The sequence below is a fragment of the Pterocles gutturalis genome, unplaced genomic scaffold, assembly GCF_000699245.1.
Source record: "Pterocles gutturalis isolate BGI_N339 unplaced genomic scaffold, ASM69924v1 scaffold30831, whole genome shotgun sequence".
Taxonomy (NCBI): Eukaryota; Metazoa; Chordata; class Aves; order Pterocliformes; family Pteroclidae; genus Pterocles; species Pterocles gutturalis.
The window spans coordinates 1,469-22,227 of record NW_010106425.1 but is presented as its reverse complement, the minus strand read 5'-3'; the positions used below and the strand labels follow the sequence as shown (position 1 = coordinate 22,227).

Genomic DNA, 20,759 nt, shown 5'->3' with positions numbered 1-20,759 from the left:
TCAATTTTATGCAAGGACCTCTTTACATCCTTTCTATATCATTTAAATATTTTACTAGGCACGTAGTAAAGCGAGGGTTGGAACTGAGACCCCTGCTCTGCTCAAGCAGGCAAGCGAAAGAAAGCCCTTCTCTTTTTTTCTGCCCAAAGGGAGTATTTCAGGGTAACCTTGCAGAGCGGCCTCACGTCAGCCTTCCAGCTGGGGGGCGAGCATTTACTCCTGAGGGCAGGGGAGCCTTGTCTTCAGAAATTTGCATTTCCCAGGTAGAAGCACAGACACCACATCTTAAGTGAGTGCGCTAATCACTGGGCAGTAGAGAGGAAGGAAAGGAGGGCAGGCAAAGCTGTGCAGGACAGCAGTGGTCGATGCACTTCAGCCCCTCCATGGACATACTCAGCATCTGAGCTCATCAGCCTTTAGAATGTGGCACCTCCAGGAAGGATAAACCAAGATTAGACACAGTCCTTTTGAAGGAGTTAACGGAGCACTGTGTCCAGTTCTGGTCCTCACAATTCAAGAAAGACATGGACAAGCTGGAGATGGCCCAAAGGAGGACTGTGAAGATGACCAAAGGGCTGGAGAACCTGCCCTATGAGGAAATACTGAAGGAATTAGGTCTTTTCTCCCTGGAGAAGAGAAGGCTCGAGAGGGACCTCATCACAGTATTCCAGTACCAAAAGGGCAGCTACAAAGAAGATGGAGGCTCTCTCTTCACGAGGAGCCACACAGCAAAGACAGGGGGCAATGGGTACAAGCTGCACTGGGAGAGGTTTCATCTCGACATAAGAAAGAAATTTTTTACAGTGAGAACAATCAAGCACTGGAACAACCTCCTCATGGATGTGGTAGAGTCCTCATCACTGGAAGTTTTCAAGATGTGGTTGGATATAGTGGTAGATGATCTCATCTAGGCTTTGTTTCCCAGGAAAGATTGGACCAGAGGATCTTTTAAGGTCTTTTCCAACCTGGGCTGTGCTATGGTTCTATGATTTGGATGGACAGGGAGTCCCTAGGCAAGATTTGCTCCTGGAGAAAATGAGTGTGGAAAAATACCTCTCAACATATCTGACCTTCTGTGTTTCTCACCTTGAGAGTACTTCTGAGACGTAAAAGTGTCCTCTTCATTAATCTGTCTTCATTGCTCCTACTGTTTAGAGAATCAGGTGCTTGGGGGCACTTTATTAACAGAAAAGTCTGTTTCTTTTGAAGAACCCACAATCTGAACAGCATAGATAGAAAGTTATCTTGGAGCTTTCTGTAGGACAATTGATGGAGTGAAAAAACCAATAAAAGTAAATGTATGTATCTTCTAAATTCTGTATCTTGTCTTCAAAGAGCTTCTGACTAATTGCAGTCTTCTGGACTTGCACAACTAAGTTTCACTGTGTTACAAGCTGTTGCAATATGTGGTCTTCTCATGCCTGAGTATTCTCTCTCATCAGACTGTCAACAAAACAAAACAAACAAGGACTTGAGAGATGGCTCTCCTGTGTCAAACACCATGTTTCTTCTACCAAAACAGCTAACAACTTTCTGGGATGCATGAAATTTCAAATTTGACTTGAATTTGAAATCTCTTCCTTGTGTTGTCTCCTGGCTTGTGATTTACACTAAACAGCATTGTGCTTTGGGACAAGGTACCATCTACCATAGATGTCCATCAGTAGAAACATCTTGCCAGTATGGTTCCCTCTTCTTAGCAAAGACCCCTCTCTTTGACCCTCTCATACCTCTTTCCAGGTACATGTGTTGAAATAGCACGTGCTCCTCCACAGGATTATTCTGACTTATTATCTGGAAATGGTCTGTATCCTGCAGTTCAATACAGCCAGAGGTGTTCACTATACATCGGAAGAAAACATCTCCATCAGAGCTCTCTTCTCGTTGTTTCAGTGGAAAATTAGTCATCTGGAGGAAACACGAAATCATGAGTTACACAGGGCTGCTGTTTCAGCTCCCTCCCTCTGCGTTTATCCTAAGGATTTTCAGGGAGGCTAACTGGAGTTGGCAAACCCCAAGGCTGGTTAGGATGTCACCCAGACCCCTACCACTCAGACCTAGTCTAGCTGTACTTGAAAATCTTCCTATGCGGGGGCTTGTTGCTGACCAAATAAAAGCAAATTTCTCTCCAGTTTATTATTAGCACAAGGCCCCTTTTTTAGTCCAACGCTTCCTAGCAACCTGAGTGTCTGTTTGTTAGTTTGCTTTTCACAAACTTATCACAGTCCATGGAAACAGAGTACTTGGTGAATTAGCCGATACCCTTGCAAAGATAACAGCAGCAGCAGTGGCCAAGCCCAGAAAAGGCAGCAGGCACCTTGCCAGGCTAATGAGATCCAGATCCCAATTGCCTGTAGAGCCTGGGGTGCCCAAGGAGGAAGATGGGAGTGGGGAGTGCCTGTGCCCTTGGGACGGTGCCACGCAGCCCTCTCCTGGGCTGGGTACCCTCCCCTGGGGCTGCAGCGAGTGGTTCTCTGGGCTGACAGCCCTGCCCTGCCCACTGGAGCCAAGTATGTCACCGCTTCCTTTTAAAGACAAAACAATTCATAAGGCTTTCCTCCAAAGCTCTGAAATGAGCTTGAGCAGCTCCTCCTTTCCTGCTTGGGGTGCCCTTTAGCATCACCCGCTCCCCCAGCTCCGCTCCCTCTGTCTCCTGGGAGACCCAAACCCGCAGCTTCCAGAAACCTTTCTTAGCTGGCAAGTTATCAGCTGTTTCAGGGACTCTCACGTCTCAAAATGGTGATATTTATAAATACCCCCACACTCCTGTGCTATTTTACTAGACTTTTTCAGGACTTTTTCTTGAGTGTAGAAGCATTGGCCTCACAGTAGTGAAGACACTAAGATAGCTGTTATTTCTACAGGGATATAAAAAATTATATATTCTTGAACCTGTCTAAAACTTTCCTAAAATAACATTTTTTCCTGTACTGAGCATGGCGTATTCCCAGGATGTGATGTAGTGAGGTGTCCAGGCTCTCTTGGCACTCTTTGTGACTAACCCACGTAATTAATTTGTCGTTTTGACATCCACGAGTGACGCACCTTTCCCACGCTCATGCCGAAAAACCATTAATACCATTCCAGTCTGTATTTGTATTTTGCAGACATGCACAAAGCTTTTACTTAAGGTTAAAAACATTGTACAGAGTAAGCCCTTACAGCTAGCTGTTTATAAGAGGGCTGGTTGTCACTTGGGTGGCATCATCTTTGCCTCAAGCTCATTTTTCAGTTTATTTTCATGTTACTCTATTTATTAAAAAAAAAAAAAATTAAAAGGTCTTTGCCATTTTCTGAGATTATTTCCTTGCTCACTTTGAAAGCAGGTGGTTTTGTAGAGCTGCGATGCCTCTGTGGTACGGGGTGAAGATTTCAGAATTGCTACAGAGGTACTACGGAGTGCCATTATAAACACTGTGTGTGTAAAGCATGAAGTGTTGGTCAGTTCATAAATCCTAAACAGTCACTGCTAACATAGTGGAGGGATTTGTATGAGATTTTTCCTAAAATATCTGAACCTTTCCTTAGCCCTTAATTTGCTTCCCATGGGTTTGCTTCACATGGTCTGAGTGTCAGAAGGGCAGGCAAGAGAAGAATTGGTGCCTGCACCCTTCTGCCCTTTGAGCTTGTGGGAGAGATGGGAAAACCTGGGAGCTCCCTCGTGCCCATCGAAAACTTGTACCTTTTACCTTCCCCCTGGATCACGGCCTTACAAACCTGCCTTGAAGGGCAAACACGTCCCCCGCCCCCATTTTACAGATGGCTGAGCAGATGTTGGCGAGTATGATTAGAATCAGAGCTTGGGATTACGTGTTTGTCTGCAGCCCAGCCCTCAAGTGCCCCTTAGAGCCAGGTGCCTTGCGGAGCTGTCTCATTGTGCCCAGGCGCCTGCTCATGCTGCCCGAGACTGGGGGCAGGAGCTGGGACCCGTGCTCCCCTTGGCCACAGTTAGTCCCACAGTCAGGTAGGGAATGATGAGGAAATACTTGATTTGAGGCTCTCTGGGAAATACAAATTCAGCCCGCTTGTGCTGTGTGCTATACTCATCTCTTCACCCCACCAGGGAACAGGACAGGCGGTGAATGAGATGAAGGTATGAAGAGTGATGATGTTCCCTGCTGATAGCTGCAACCCAGATAAAAATTCACAGCATTCAAACGTAATGACAGGCAGGAATAGAATCATTAATGCCTACAAGAACTGCATTTGGATTGTGTATATCACGTTTACTCTGCTATCTACCAAAGTTTTTATACTTGCATTGGCAGCCCGGCATTCTTCTAATTTATTTAATTTTTGTGTATGCAGCCCGTACACATGAAATGCCCATATTTTCCCTGTTTTCCCTGTTGGTTAATAGGTTGGCTTACTGGTACTGGTTTGCAATGTTACAGGCAAGGGAGGATGTGATCCACATGCTGAAGACAGAGAAAACCAAACCTGAAGTTTTAGAAGCTCATTATGGGTCTGCAGCTCCACAAAACGTTCTCCGAGTGCTGCACAGGGATGCCATCCTTGCCCAAGAGAAGTCTCTAGGGGAAGACGTCTATGAGAAACCAATTTCAGAGGTAATAATTTCTCGATTTACATCATCGCATCTGTGCAGGGGGATCATAATTAGAAGTAAGACTCTGCACACTTTGCATGTGTGCAAAGCATGCAAGAGGATAGTGCAGTGCTTGTACAAATGGCAGGAAATTGAAGAAAAATGGAATGTTCTTGTTCACCCAGCCACAGAATAAATTGGAAGCAAAATCAATGGGTTTGAACATGAACAATAAAGAGCTTGTATGCTTCTTAAGGCTAGTGCTTTTAAGCAAGAACAAAATGTTTGGGTGTCACATGTCTGTTCTTTAAACTCCTTTCAGTTCCAGGCTCCAGCCTCTGCTGCTCACAGCGCTGGTAAGCACTCTCTGATTTTCTTGGCATCCTAGAGCGCTATCATGTGGGTAGTTAGGAAAAGAAGACCTTCAGAGATTGACTTTGACCATATTGATGGAATCATAAATCCATAATCTTTTTACGTCACTTAAGCTCCAGGACTGCAAAGTCAGTTCAGCCCCAAAAGGACACCCCTAGGACTTGATCTCTTGCTTCAAAACCTGAGCATTGAACGAATGTAGAATAGACCTGGGAATATCTGAGGCCAGCGTGAATGCCCAAATAAGCAGCGACTGCTTATGTTTATAGCTTCATAACAGTCCAGGGCATGGAGAAAGAGCATGCAACAATGTGCAGTATAATGTACTGCAGTGCCTGCCCAAATATTCATTGTTCCTCCTACTAGAACTGTTAATTTTTCACCAGGAATTGTGCCTACCACAGCATATGTTTATACTGTGTATTTGTGTTGAGGCATCTTCTGGAATTTTTGGGATGATGGTAAATAAGGAAAGCAAACCTTAGCTTTCAGCAGCATGCATGAAATAGTGTCAAACAAGATTAAAAGAGCCTAGTGGGGCTGTTGCCCAAAGAAGGTGGCAATTTGACAGGGAGCTCAGCGTAAAACTTTTGTCATGTGGAGGTCCACAGGAGTTACGTTGGAGCTAAAATAGGAGGGTGAAAATATTTCATAAGTGCAAAAGAAGTTTTACTTTGACTGCCACAGTCAGCTTTGGGAGAGCAGATCACCTTGCTCCTCCTGCTCTATTTCCCCCCGTTTCCTGGGGCACCCCAGTGCAGCTGGGGCTGCGGTAGGTGCGATTCCCGAGGGGCAGGGGCTGGGGGTGGGCAAAGCGGGCTCTGCCATGCCAGGGGCACGCAAGCAGAGAGGCGCCAGGGCTGTGGGCTGCTTCCCTGGGGAGGAGGACGGAGCCTGTCATCTGCTGCCAAGGAACAGCGAAAGGAGCAGTGTGAGTAGCCGTGGTGGCTTCGGTGTGCCTTGGCGACTTCTTAGACATGCCTCCCTGGCCTTAGTGTTTCTTTCAATAATAATTAGCATCTTTAGTTAATTAAAAAAAAAAAAAAAAGAAGACAAAAAAGATAAAGTGTTGCTAATAAAGAAAGAGAGAAATTTCTGTCAAAACACAGGCTGAGGGGAAAACCCGGAGGCTTGTAATGAATTGTATTTGGCAACATAAAACTGAATCTATGCTGAATCAAAATAGTCGAGACTTTTTATCTCAGCAGTCCTACAGGTGTGTTGAAGATGCATATTTGTCACTCTAAAACTAAGCCAAATGCTGTCCTTTGTGTACCTGAGAACTATGGAAAGGTTTACTGCAAGCACGTTGTCCCGAGGAATCATTACATTTACAGGACAGTTACTTTTATTTCGAGTCACTGCTTCATGTAAAGCCCAAGACATAAAACTGTGGGACTCGCATTTACCAAACACAACACTGTTGTATAATAAACCAGATGAAGTAAGCAAGGAGACCTTTAAAGCAGTCTGTTCCCCTTTCCTTCAATCCAGCTGGACAGACTTGAAGAGAAGCAGAGAGAGACGTACCGGCGCATGCTGGAGCAGCTCCTGTTGGCAGAGAAGTGCCATCGCCGCACCGTTTATGAGCTGGAAAATGAGAAACATAAGCATACAGATTACATGAACAAGAGTGACGACTTTACCAACCTCTTGGAACAGGAGCGGGAGAGGTGAGTGCCGGAGATGGTGCATTCGCCGCTGTCCCAGTGCTTGGTGTCTCAGCAGTGCCATGGTCTGGGTCTGTTCTGTGTCTGAATGACACCGAACTCATGTGTAAACCATTTGTAAATGTCAGTGCACTCACGTTATTAGTAAGTGCATTACTGTGCAGGTCTAGAGCTGGAGGAAGACCATTGAATGCTCCTGTAGTGTGTATGTGTATGAAGAAGCGGATTTGTTTGGAATTACCCATGCCTGTGTTGGGTTCACCTCCTGGCAGCTTTTGATCAGATGTTAGTTATGTTTGCTGGGTTTGGGGCTGGTGTGCCCAGCTGAGAGCTGCACGCTGTGACGGACGGGGCACTGTTTGTCCCTGCAGGAGGACAGGGCAAGGAAACCATCACCCGTTAGGATCCTGGCACACAAGCCATAGGGACTTGGCCATGCCCTTTGCATTCAGGCTCGCAAAGTCACAAACCATCCACATTTTCCATATTTTTGAAGATGGGTGCTTCAGGCAAGATCTGTGTTCCCCTGGAAGAAAATACATTCATGTTTTATAAAACGTGCCCGGCTTGTGATGGACTGTCTGCAGAGTTTATCTCACAGGCTCAGATGCTCCAGGTTTTTTTTTTTTCTCCAAGTGTTTGTCCTCCTCGTGGGAGTAATTTGTTCTCTGAGATTCTAAGAAAAGAAAGAGCACCTACTTTAGGTGAGGAACGAGCACCGGGTAACAGCCTCAGTTTTCCAGTATGAAATTTTCATGCTCATACCAAATGGCTTGAAACCAATCCGCACAGTTTTTTTTAAAAAACAGTCTCTGAGAAAAAAAATACTTAAGGCAAGTTCAAAGGAGAAATGCTTTTGAGGAAACCACAGTCTGGTGGCAGACATTTGCAAAAAGCCAGGAGCTAAATTGTTTTGTGCATTTCCTGAGCTCGGTTCAGCGCCAGCTTTGAGTAGGTGGCACATGAGCTAGTGACCACATTTCCTGCTTTCATAGCTGCTGGCTTGCTGTCTCTCTGTTTTCCTGGGTTGATTGGCAAACTTTAAAGGACAAAAATGCTTCTGCATCTTAGCAGTTTGATTCTCTTAGCTGAAAAAAAAAAAAGGTTATATTTCCGAGTAAGGAGCAATTTCACATCTGATTCTCATAGATGCCGTTTTTTCTCTATGCTAAATATCCGTGTGTGTGGACATGCCGGCAACTCAAATGCCACAAGAGTAAAAGTGGTTTTAAAATACCATTTACATTTGTGTTTTAATTTTATATTTACTTTAATTTGACAATTGTTGACTTCTTATTATTCCAGCTCAACTCATGAAGGCCACTAAATAGCCCAAGATAATGACCTGTTTTGACCTGACTCCTCCAATTAATAGTTTAACAAGCTTTCTGGCTCACATTCCTACTGCGGAGATATCGAGTCCCATCTCTCTGGGCATTCTCTCAAACTCTTCCTGCTCTTTTGTGTCTTTTACGTTTCAGTTTTTCTACAATTTTTGGGAAAAACAGCAATAAGAAAAGGAGAATTTGAACTTCTGTTGAAAGCAGATCTTCAAGAGCAACCACATCTGCTGGCCTTCGTCGCCAGTGCCTCTGTACTGGTGCCTGGGGGGAAGAATTGCGGTGCCAAAGCCCTTTGGATTTATGTTGAGGGACATGAGAAACCTGATGTGTGCTATTTAATCCACTTTGTTTGTCTAAGGCACTAACGAGAAAATTCATTTCCAGTTTAGTAGCAACCAAGGAGAGAGAACATGGCATGTGGCTAAACACGGAAAGCCAAGCATGCGCGTCCCTCCCTCTTCAGGGTCCTCCTCCCAGAGCAATCGCAGAGCAGATTAACAAAACCAGGACGGGCTGGAAACCACTCATTAGTGTATATAGTCTTAAATGAGCTCAAGTCCTCATTGCTGCTTGCTGAGTGCACATGAACTGAGGCTGCACCCACATCTTTGTAGGTGTTGGAAACTGGAAGTGGCATCGTTTGAGAGCTGTGTTCATGGAGAAAGACAGGGTGATGGGATGATTCTCAGGAGAGCCCCACAGTGGCAATCAGCAGGAGATCTTTGTCAAAAAGAAAGAGTTTGTAGTGGAAAGATGAAGTTGCAATAGGTTAAAACATAACAAACCCTCCCATGTTCCCTCACTCTGCATCTCGGGATGGAGGAACGACCTGCCCGAAGGCACTGCTCGGGGTCCTGCCCAGGCATTACTGCTTTATAGGCACCACTATGTATGTAATTTGTTTTACTTTGAGGCCTGAGGGTTATTTTATTAAGAGCTGAACAGACTTGGAGTCTCCATGGGAAAGAAAAGGGACGGGGAGGTGAACTCTGCCCGTCAGGCACTCCGCTCGCTCTCAGCTATGACGTTAACGAGCCAGGGCGAGCCGGAGGAAGAACAGTCGGGTGGGACGGACATCTCACAGCGGTCTGGTACGACGACAGCAGTAATCATTCCTGTCCCACATCTAAGCAATTTAAGTCATTTCTTTCCTCACCATAAGATTTTACCAATCTTCCTGAGCCATTGTTGTCCACACCAGCTTTCAGAGGCCACATATGCTTTTGTCGTCCTGTGAAAGTTTGAACAAGATAAAAAGGGAAATTCTTCAAGAGCAGAAATATGTCTTAGTTTGATGCATTTCTAGCACTCTCTTAATGTATTTACTTTGGAATATATTTTTACATACCCTTTAATGCATTGTCTCTAACCCATCCACAACAACACGGTATGACAGCAAACAGTCCCTACGAGGGCTGGGTATTAGGTGAGCCTTGCACGGGAAGGAAGGAACAGGACAACACAGTTTGTCAAGAAGATTTATGCATGAAAAGTATAGCAAAGAGAAAATTATACCCAGGGATATCCAAACTGCAGACAGTGAGGAGGGGTAAATGGAGGAAGCCGGAGGGCCTGCCCGCTGGTGTTGGCTCTGCCACAGCAAGTGCAGCTGAGCGGTGGGAAGGGGTGGGAAAGGCTGGCACGCTGCAGGAGAAGAGCAGGGACAACTGTTTGCTGGACAGAGATGAAATAAATCTGGTACTTGGAGTGGAAGATGCTTCTACAGGCGTGGTGGCTGAAGTGTTTTGCAGTTTTCCCTGTAGCACCCTATAATCACACCTAAAGATGGGAATGGTTTGAAGGTTAAGGACAGTATCTTTCATTTTTACCATTCAACCAAAATTTCCCTTTACCACGCTTGCCCACCTCAGCCACTGCACCTGTACCACAGGTTGTCCTTGGGCATCTCCTGTCCCTCTGAGCACAAAAGCAGCCGTCTTCCTCCCGAGGAATAAGTAGAGCTTAGAGACCTGTGGTTGCAGATGGGGGGTAAGGAGTTTCTGGTCTGGTGGTGGAGAATGAGGGGTCTGACTGGAGCTGCATGGACGTGGCTTGCAGGGGACACCTGAAGAGCAGGAGACCACGCAGCAAGAGCTGGAACGATAAGGTTGGTCCTCCCAGCACAGGCAACCTCCTGGTCTCCAGCTGCACTTTGGGCAGCGAACTGGTGGTGTGGGCTCGGGCACTGGCTGAGCTGGCTGCAGCTGCAGCAGCTGTTGGCACCTCCCCACCCCAAAAAGCTCTTCTGTAAAGAGGCTTAACACAGCGTGGTGCTTGGTTATTATCTTCTCTGCCTAGTCTCACCCCTCTTGCCTCTTAGGGGACCATAGGAGGAAAAAAAAAAAAAAAAAAGAGAGAAAAATATAAACTCTTAGGATCAAGCATGAACTTTTTTATTTGACCAGCAGGGCTTTTTCCTCTGGTGGAAAGGGGGAGAGCTCTGTGTAACCTCAGCACTGCTTCGACCTCTTGATCGACCCAAGAGATGAGGTTTAAAATCCTGACATTTTTAGAGGTGCTAATCTCTGAACAATTCGTCTTGTACTCTTCTTTTAATCCAGTGGGTTGACAGCACATCTTGCTGCTATTAAAAGCACTGGGGAGCTCCCACTGATTGTAATGGTTCAGAAACCAGCTTGCGGTGAGGACCACCGAGCCGCTCCTGCGGGATGGATGGCAGAAAGAACCCGAAAGCCTTCAAAAATGGGGGGAGGAGGGAGTTTCTGTCATATGCAGGGGACATGGTTTGTCGAACAGAGGGTGTGATGTGGCAGAAAGGCTTTGTTGGAGCTCGTTAAGGGAGATCGGTGCAACTGCCTTGTGAGTAATTGGATAAGTTCCAGCAGCATCCCTGAGCTGGCCGCGACTCTGTTACCCCACCGCACAGCAGGGTAAACACATGCTGAGCACCCAAGGGAAGTGTTGTCTGTACGAAAGCATCGACACTGTGTTCAGTCACGTTTTATTGTAAGGCTTTATGGAAATGATGAGGGTTTTACATCGGCTCTTCCTTTCCTTCTGCAGCTTCAAACGATTCTGTCCCACCCCAGCGCCAGTGCTCCCCGTGCGCTGAAACGTCTCCATTTTCTCCAAAGGCAAAGCCAAGGATTCAGTCTGTGCTTCCCAAGCAGTGCCCTACTGGATCTGGTTTCAGTTAAACCCTCTTTTTGAAGTCCATGGCCATAATTAGATCTGCTTAGAGGAGACAGCAGGGCTGTGACCCCAGATCCTTCCTCCACAAAGTTTTCTTTCAGCCTTCCAGTGACATTGTCTCCTCTCTGCCTCCCCCGTCAGGGCACCCCCAGCAAGGAATGCACTGGCGAGTCCCTGGGCGCTCTGTGATAACACATTCCTCTGGGCTGCGGTCATCCTGGCACCAGGATGCTCTTGGCTGCTCCACTGGTGATGTAATTCTGGGCCCGCATCACCTGCAAAGGAAATTGATATGTGAGCAGTAAAGCACACAGCCGTCCTGAAACAAAAATGGGAGTGCTGATGTTACCAAGTTTTTGAAATCTTTTTTTTTCCCCCTTTTCTCCCTTTTCCCATGAGACGGCAGCACCAAGCCTTTCCGTGGGAAGCGTTTGCGGTTTTGTTTCCCTTTATTTCATGGACCCAAGCAAGTGTAAAGGCTGGAATGTGGCACAGCATGGAGATTCTGTGTACGGTACCTCTCCAGATTGCATTTTTTTCTTGATTTTTGTGGAGATTGTAAAATAAAGAAGCTGGCAGGAGGAGAGCGGGGCAGAGTATCCCTCAGTCAGTTACTTATTGAGAGAACAATCAAGCCAAAAGTATGAAGTGTTCAGGGATAATAAATCTCGGTGATTTACCAGCTTAAGGCCAAATTCTGCAGTGAGAATGGCTCCATCCCGAGATGTTGTGGTGCAGTGTATGGTGCAAACATACAGCAGACGTTGGCCTGTAATTGTGTCATCTCTTGGTGACTCCTTTAAAGTCTGGCAATTGAGTTTCTTTACAGAAAGATTTTTGCTATTTTTTTTTTTTTTTGCTCCAAGAATTCTTAGCCATATTTGTACTCTGGCTTTTTTCTCATATGGTGATTGTTTCTGAGTCCTGGTTTCCAAACTGTGACCCAAAAAAAGGAAAAGCCGGCCTGATGGGGCTGTGGGAACTCACCATTGCCCGCAGGAGTTACTCATCCTACCGCACATTACTGGCTGTAGGAGAGCTCTGAGTCACTCCCTGTCTACTTCTCAGTGACCGCATCTCTAAACTTTTAATCTTATAATGTGGAAGACAAGAGCAGCAGCGCAGTTTTCAGTCTTTTCTGCTAGGCTGACATGCTCTCTGCATGGTTTGGAAACTCTGGGTTTTTTTCTGTCAATGTAATCTATTCGCAGAATCACGGATCACAGATTCTGCGGTAATCTATTGAAAGAAATAAATGAAAAGCCTGGCAATGACAAACACCACTTCTGCACAGCTCAGCCATCCATTTTGCAGGTCCTGTGTCACAGCTCTAGCTGATGAGCGACTCTCAAAGTTTATGTTTTAACTAATGAATCTGGTCCCAAGTTCTAACAAAATGGCTCCAAACGTGATTTAAAAATGGGAGAACAAGCAGCCACATCGGGCTGTGGAGAAACAATATGAAGGTGCTGCAAGTCTTACACAATGTGAGGCTTGCCATGAGCTGGGACTAGTCCAAATCCATCTCTTCACACTTGGATAGTCCTCAAAACTGTCCAGCCTTTCAGCCGCTTCTGGGATGATGTCAAATGGCATCATGTGTTGTTTCAGCTATTCTTCCAAAATTATTTCTAAGTAGGCATCAGCTTCACAGCCCTTGAGAGAGAATTATTATACAAAACTCTATGTAGTTCATTATTCCCAGCAAGTTTGCTTGCTACAATAATCAATTCAAACGCTCCCAGGGTCAGATGGGGGGAACAAATTACTTCATTCAAAATCTGCTCACGAACCCAAACTCTGTCCGGGGTGCAGTAGGTAACAATTTTAACATTTAAGGGGCCTTTGGCATGTTTCAGAGTTATTATAGTACTGAAATAAATGCCAATTCACAGCTCTGCTGAGGCCATCTTTTTAAGTTGTCATTTTTATAGGCAAAGAAAACAAGATCAGAATCAGGGTCATGTTGGGAAAATTGCTTCCTCCTTCAGAAAGATTAGAAACAGGTTTCAGTGGAAGTGCCAGGTTTCACTGAATTTCTAAAAAGCTTTAGATAGATACCACTTATTTACAAGTATAAATAGATGCTAATAGGCTTGAACATGTTCCATATTTGCTTTATGTTTAAATGGATGTGTACCTGTGCAGAGATGTCCAGACTGATCAGCGCAGTATGCGACTTACTCTGCGACTGTTTTGATTAATGCCCCACAAATACTCAAGACCTGTTCTACATGTTCGGGTAACTGCCACTAAGCTGTGTGAAGAACCTCAAGATGTCATCTGGGATGGGGGTTTATTCTGACTCAGCAAGCCTACATAGAAGCTTTCCCAATCCTGAACAGATGTTGTGCTTTTTCCATCTTCCTTCCCAGACAGGGTGCTAAGTAAGCTGTGCATCCCTCCTCATCCCGGCAGTACCTCCACCACCAGTGGAGAACACCAGCAATGACTTTTATGTCTGCATCATTTCAGTTTTCATTTCTTTTAAAGTCTTATATGTCGCAGAAGAAAAAACCCAGGGGGTGCAAAAACCCGAACCAAACATTCTTGTGAAATTTGCCAAAATTGTGCAAATGTGAGAGGGAAGAAATTCTGAATGCCAAATGCGTAATTCAGTGCATCCCTGCAAAATGGCTGTGATCCGAATACCGTGCTGCCTTAGTTAGTGTTTAGACTAATTTTTAAAAAACAATTTAAAAATGCCATTTTGGGTGTAAGAGAATTGTTATAAACATCATCAAAGACTGGTGGCTCAATTCACAAGACCAGCTAGTCAAAAACCCATACCAAACAACCTTGTGATCCTGCTGCTCTCTGGGCCTGGGGGAGACTGTCAGTCCTCCCAGCACCCTGCTGGGACCCGAGGAGACCTTCTTGGTCACGCCGTTGGGTCTCCTGAGGTGGCTGTTCCCACTCTTCCCAGTTAAAATTGTTCCCTTTTTACAAGTAACTTTTATACTTTTTGAGTTCTTTTCACCAAAGAGGTGAAAATCTTCTCGTAGGTCAGTGCCAGGACATGCAAATTCCCCCAGACAGAGGAATTCACTGAGCCTGGTCCCTCCATCTCCCAAACAGTGAGGATTGATTCTTCATTGGTCGGCTTGGTGAATGGTGCCAAGATAGGTCCTCTCTATAGATCTGCTGCTTTTCTTAAAACAACAAAGATGGAAATGAAATTACTTACTCCAGATGAACAAATGTTTCACTGAAATCCTCATGAAACTTTTTTTCCGCTTCAATGAGAGAGAGAAATAAAGTGGGGTATTTTTCTTTGACAATTACTTATTGCAATTTTGGTTCAGCTCTGGAACTGAAAAATCAATTACTCACACAGCTCTGCTTTCCAGTTGCTTATATTTGAGAATGATTAATAGTAACGTAGCTGACTGTGTAATGCCCGAATGAGAAAAGATAAAGAAATGAGCAGAAAATGAGGCTAAATGGCAGCAGAGTGACAGCACTGCTTCTCTGATGATAGCAATTATGTCATAGGTGAAAAACTATCTCTTGATGACAAGTGTATATCACAGGATGAAAGTTCCCATGCAGTTCCATTTAAAATGTTTATTTTCAGAGGAACTGGAAGGGGATAGACGTATTCTCTTTCATCATTGAAATGTCAGGCTTTTCCTAGATGACTTAACTTGTTTTAAGAAGATGCACAGCTTTCAACATTTCTGAATTTTGCAGGTTACTGGCTGAGATATAAACCTGGTTTCCAAATGCAGTGGGAGCAGCACAGTGCTGATACTGGTGCCAGGCGGGCGGTGGTGGTGCTGTTTTCTGTATCTGTTTTCTGTATGATTATATTTGTATACAACTTCTATATGCATTTCTGTTTATGATAATGATGATTTATTGCTATATTATTTTTACATAATTTCTACAGCCAAATAACGCCTTTGTATTTGAATTATTCCAGGTTAATATTGTCAGTTGATTCTCCCAAGGAAGCATTAAGCTTTTCCAAACTGATGAGGCATCCTTTGCACTTATGTCAGGCCATTATCTTGGAAAGGGGCAGTGGAAGCTGGAATTATTTCGATCTAAGGAAAGAAACAAAAGCAGGTGTGCCACTTCTTGGGAAGTGCTGCAGCTCACAGGCGCTGGTGCAAGAGGCAGCCCCCTTGCGAGTCTGCCTTCAGATGGGAGCACCGATGGCTCCCACCCTGGTGTGACGGCTGTGGTCAGCCCGCGTCTCCCCGCTCCTCTGAACAAGCCCCTCATGGTTCTGTGTGTAAAGACACGTATCTTATGAGTCCCAAAAAACCTCAGGTGGAGAACGATGTTCAGCTCAGGCAAGATGATGGGACGTCCAAGGATGTGCCACAGCAAGCCTGGGTGACCAACATACAGATCTGCCCAAAACCAGGTGCCTGGGAACATTCAGGTTTATGTGTGGGTTGTTTTGGTTTTTATTTGTCTTTCCCTCTTTAAAATCTTCATTAACTGCATTCCAGAAATCTAAGTGAGTCTTTTTGGGATCCTGCTCTAGCCAACTACAAGTAGGAGATGAAAGTAACAGGCTCAAATCCCAGGGTGAGTGCGGGGGGTGTAAAGTCTCTTCTGTCGTTGCCTCGCAGCAGACACAAGTCTGCTAATGCAAGCAGCGATCCTAAGCATTGCATGAGCTTTGTAATTAGCTATGTGGTAGCAAAAAAGCTTTGTGTAGGTGTTGGGGCTGTGGTGGGTTGTGTCTGGAGGTTTTTTTGGCAGGAAGAAGGGTCCATTAATGCTGCACCTGCAGAACATGGGCACAAAGCACCTGCAAAGATGGGGCTGTGAGATGGATGGGGTGGGCAGACGTGTGCTGCTTTTCTGTCCAGGGCAAGGGCTGAGGGTCCTGGAATGAACGTTACCAGAAATACCTGCACAGCCTTTCAGACTGGTAGCTGGGACATGGCATACTAGGATGTGGTGGGACAGCCAGGATTACTCCGTGCTGATGCTGTTAAAATCTGTCAGTCTCTCTTCAGTTCATGAAAGCAGCAGCTGACTGCTCTCTTACAGCATTTGAACATTGTACTGAGGATGCATTATTTGCTGAATCACTGAATACGGTGCTCAGAGGAAGTCATGTTTAAAAATCAAGAAAGCATCTTTATGAGATGATTGAATTTTCTCCCCGTTTGTAGGTGTGTATTGTTTTATCCTTGCGTTGAGCCATGACCGAGGTGGCCAGATGTACTATAAAGCAGTGCACACGTAGCCTGCATCCTTAAGAAAACCTGAGACGTGGTATTGAGGGAGATGGGTTTTGATACTGACTCCACTTGAGCAGACCCTTGCTGCCACGCTGCATTGCTGTGTGTGAGCTTTTCCACACTTGCCTAGCCCCGTGTGTGCACTTATATGAATGATGCTACATCCCCAAACCAGATTTTAAAGCTCTTCACTCTTTCTTTTAACACTTCCCCCATGTTGGAGACCCCATCATGGTGACTCCAAACACCATCCCTTGGGTTGCTTGACACTGAAACAAAGCAGCGATTCCTTAGTGCCTGTTGTCTCTCTTCTTTCCTGCCCATTTTGAGTCACTCTGTTAAATACATTCCTATAAGGAAGCCCAGGAAAGGTCAGCAGGAGTTAGAGCAACGGGGCAAGAACCGAATCAATGGAACTAGAAGGTGAATGAGTAGGAGCAGCGAAGAGGCAGGTTTAGGGCAAGGACCAGCAGCCACAAGACAAAGAATATGGGAAGTGAACCTGCGTTAAGAGCTTGGTGAGAAGAGAGGGAGTGGTGAGGGTAACCAGCTGCTGGTAAAGCAGAGTGCTGCAGGGACTGCCCGGTGGGTGGCAGAGGGAAGGGAGATGGTGAAGAGATGAAGATGGAAGAGAGACTGAGCCGCAAGCAGAAGACAACATATATTCTAAAAAATACAGCAAAAATGAAGCAGAAGGCAACACTGATGATGCTGCTTGATGCAGTACAGCACAGGCACTGGGACCTCCCAGAACCTGTCTGCATCAACAGATGATACGCTTTAGGGAAAAAACTAATTCTGCCTTGACTTTCAGTTTCCAGCGAGAGAACAGGCTGCCCAGGCCTTTTTCAACCTAAACAATTCAATGATTTTATGATCCTGCCACGCAGCACTTCTCTGAGGTCTTGGACAGCTCTGGCCCTGACTCCAGAGATGCTTTGGTCAAAGAGCCACAGCCTGCTTCTGTGACACTGTTGGTGCTTCTTCCCAAAATAATGACCAAGCCGTGCTACAGAACAGTGCCCTTGACCTGGCACAGTTAGCTGTGCAGACAGGTCCTTCTGCAGCTCTGATCACCTTTAACTAAGGGAGTCCCACCAATGTAGGCTTTGCTCGTCACGGAGAAAAGAAACTCGTGATATAAATCCATGTTGGTGTTTCTGTATTAATCCATGATTTCCACTCAATTTTGTTGTATTTATTTATTAAACTATCCAAGTCAGGTGTGTAATACTGAGGATACTGAGCTTTCCCAGATAGCTAAAGGATACACACAAGTGTTAAAAAAGTAGAAAAGCAGAAGGGAAAAAGAAAAAAAAGTGGAAAATGAAAACAAAGCCAAAAATGCTTTTGTTAAACTTTTGATTCATGCTTCCATAAAAGGCAGCAGATCCTAACACAGGGCAATTTTCGTGCTGCAAATAGAAAAAGAATTTTACATCTAGGCAGTATGACTTATTGAGAAGGATCTGGGGAGTCATAAAAAAGCCAGTGTGTGAATGTGTGTGTGTGTGCACAGCTTCGTTAGCAGCTGCCTGGAACAACCTGCTTTACATAAGAACGAAGGTGATCAGAGCCAGTGTCAGTGCAGCTCACCAAGGGAAGGTTTGCAGTGTGCGTGCCCTATGCCGGATAAAATGTATTGCTGGAGATATAACAGCAGAGGCCAACCTGAAGGCTTTTTCTCAGGCTGCTCCTACAAAGTCATGTTTCAAGAATTCATTACATTTGTCTGCATCATTTAGTTGTGCTCGAAAGGCCCAGTGGATCACCTTGTTCGCTGCATTTCAGCAGTAAATTCAAACCAGCCTCTTCCCTCCCTCGGGATTCAAAGTTGTTGTGTTCCATCAGGACGCCACTGGACTCGTTAATACCTGTTACACTCAGAGGAGGCAGCTGGCCACGTGGAAGGTGGAGGACAGGTCTGACTTACCCAGTTGGGTTTGACTTAGCAAAAGAAGCAAAAAAAAACCCCTCCAGAAGTAATGATGTAAGATTTTCACTGCTTTGGAGGTTTTATGAACAAAAAAATTCTGTCAAGCTCCACTGTGTACTTTTTCATGTCTATAAGTAAACACAATTTCAGGAAAAGATTTGTTTTGCACAAACAGAAATATTTGGGCTTTTCATAACATGTTCAAGAACTTGGAGAGAGTTGCAAGTCCTGCCTTTGCCATAAATCTCCCATGTGTTCCTGCACTGGAGATAAAGAGCCGACAGAAAGCAGGGCGGTCTGCTGGGAGGGTTACAGAGCCCTGTTTGCAGAGAATTTTATCATCAGCCAGTCGGTTGTTACAAGTCTCTGAGATCCACAGGAGGAATCCCTTGCTGTGCCGAATTTTTGCTGTGAATTTTTAAAGAGAGTAACATCTCAAAGAGACGTGTAGTCTATTAGCACATAATTAAATAGTTAAACCAATTCCACTCCTGCTTCCCAGTTCCTCTCCTCCTCAGCAGACAGCCGTGCCCGTGCCAGATGCACAGCACAGCTGCTGACTTTCAGAGGTGAGATGGAATTTGGGACTCCTCTCTGCTCCCTCCCCTGCTTTTGTTTCTTGGTGCTTTTCTTATTTCAATGTTTCGAGTGCTGCTCTACTCAGGAATGCATTTCTTGGGCTACCGCATCCCACTGAAAGCGTAAACAAAAAGATTCATGAAATTCTGGGGAGTAAGTTAGATTTCCCCAGCCTTTGATGTGACTTAAAAGCCACGGGATTCTTGAGAAATAACAGCATACGAGAAATAACAACAAATAATAACATTTTTATACGTACACATAATTTGATTTCTGTGCAGGAACAGAAAAGCTGTGAAGGCTAACGGCCTGTTTGAGCTTAGCTTTGACACCCTAGGTGATGTCCTGTCAGCTTTGGTGCTGCCGCAGTGGTGGGCACTGGTGATGGAGAACACTTCAGTGATGAAGTCTGGTGGTGGCACAGACCTGTCCCAGCTGGGGCGGGGTGCGTAGGCTCCCGGTGCTCCACACTGCACCTCCTCCAGCAGGTCTGGCACCCAGTTCTCTGCTGGGTCACATCCAGGCAATGGAAGCGACTCTACATCACCTTCCCTGGGCAGAGTCAGCCGGGGAGCTGGCACTCTGGCGTACGTCCCCTCTGGGATCACTGGTGGCCACAGGTGCCGCTGGTGACTACCGTGGTGTGTGTCGCCTTGTCTCAGTGATCTGACCTCATTTAGGTTTTTTTCAACATGGAGTTGGTCAAGCCCTGGAGCAGGTTGCCCAGAGAGGTTGCGGTGCCTCCATCCTTGGAGGTGTCTGGGGCTTGGGCAGAGCAAGCCCTGTGCAGCCTGCTCCAACTGGACCAGTGAGGGGCTGGACTGGACATCTCCAAGGTCCTTTCCGACCTCGACCATTCTGTGGTTTGCTGATGCAGCACCCTCCAGAGGACACCACCTCATTTCCTTGCGACTCTGCTTGCACTGAGGTGGTGGCTTAGACTGGGGCAGGCTCTGTGGCATTGCTTTTAACATGTTCCCCGCCAGGCAGGACCACTAGCAATGGCTTCGGTCACCCTCTCGTCTTCTCACAGCACATTATTGTTCTCACTGATGGTTTTTTTCTGCCAAATTTGTGATGAGTAGAGGTAATGCCTTGAAGTCTGTGGTGTGGGCAGGAGTCTGGTGGACAGCTGCTGCGACTGTGAGTGGTGAGACTACATGGAACGTGGGATCCTTTCTGTCCTGGGCCCCCCTGCCCCCTCCCTTCTTCACGTCACATCTGTACAAAGCTGGCTGCAATAGACCCACAGCTGTTTTCCTAATATAAATATTAGGATCCTCTTAATGTCCCTGAAATTTCTGCTCTGAGCTGAGACACCATGGAAACACAGATGAGGGAAGATGTGTCACTTGTCATTCCAGCCTAGTCCAAGCATGGCACCACAGACCGGAGAAGAGCCAGAGCAGGCTTGAGAGGACATCTTAGGAGTGCTGTGGATCCGGGAGAGGCAGAGTTTAGAAATGGAGCGCACAAGTGAGGATCCTGGGACTGAATGGTTGGTGCAGCTGGACAGGGATGAGCTGTGCCGTGAGCTCAGAGCCAAGAGCCAGCCGAGACGGGGACTGTGACCAGATCTCCTCCTGCAGAGCCAGCAGGGCAGAGCCTTGCTCTCAGCTGCTCATCACAGTCAAAGCTCTCTGTCAGCAGATAGTTTTGAATCTTGCTTGCAAAGTGCTCTGTGCCCTTCTGGTATCAAACTGCCTCAAGGCTGACAACCTGCTGTTGCTATAAATTATTTTGTTAACTCAGGAGTGCAGAATTTTATGCAGGCAATCTAAAGTATCTCAACTCTTCTGAAGGTCCCCCTAAGTGCCAGTATAATGCCACATCATATTTATTTTAGTGCTTGCCATTGTGTGCAATTTCCTCTTTTTAAAGAACATGTAGCTCTACCAGAACAGCTGTTAGGATTGCAAAGGACACAGCAAGTAGACTAAGCAGAACATT

At 45.8% G+C, this 20,759-nt stretch overlaps 1 protein-coding gene across 1 annotated transcript; it reads left to right on the top strand.

The window, feature by feature from the left end:
• Positions 1-524: 524 nt before the first annotated feature.
• Positions 525-6,594, top strand: LOC104472205 (the record flags this gene model as incomplete). Its single annotated transcript, XM_010087784.1, has 4 exons — positions 525-803; positions 3,825-3,964; positions 4,361-4,568; positions 6,416-6,594. Coding segments are annotated over exons 1-4 (806 nt in total), but the record flags the coding sequence as incomplete, so codon positions are not given.
• Positions 6,595-20,759: the final 14,165 nt, after the last annotated feature.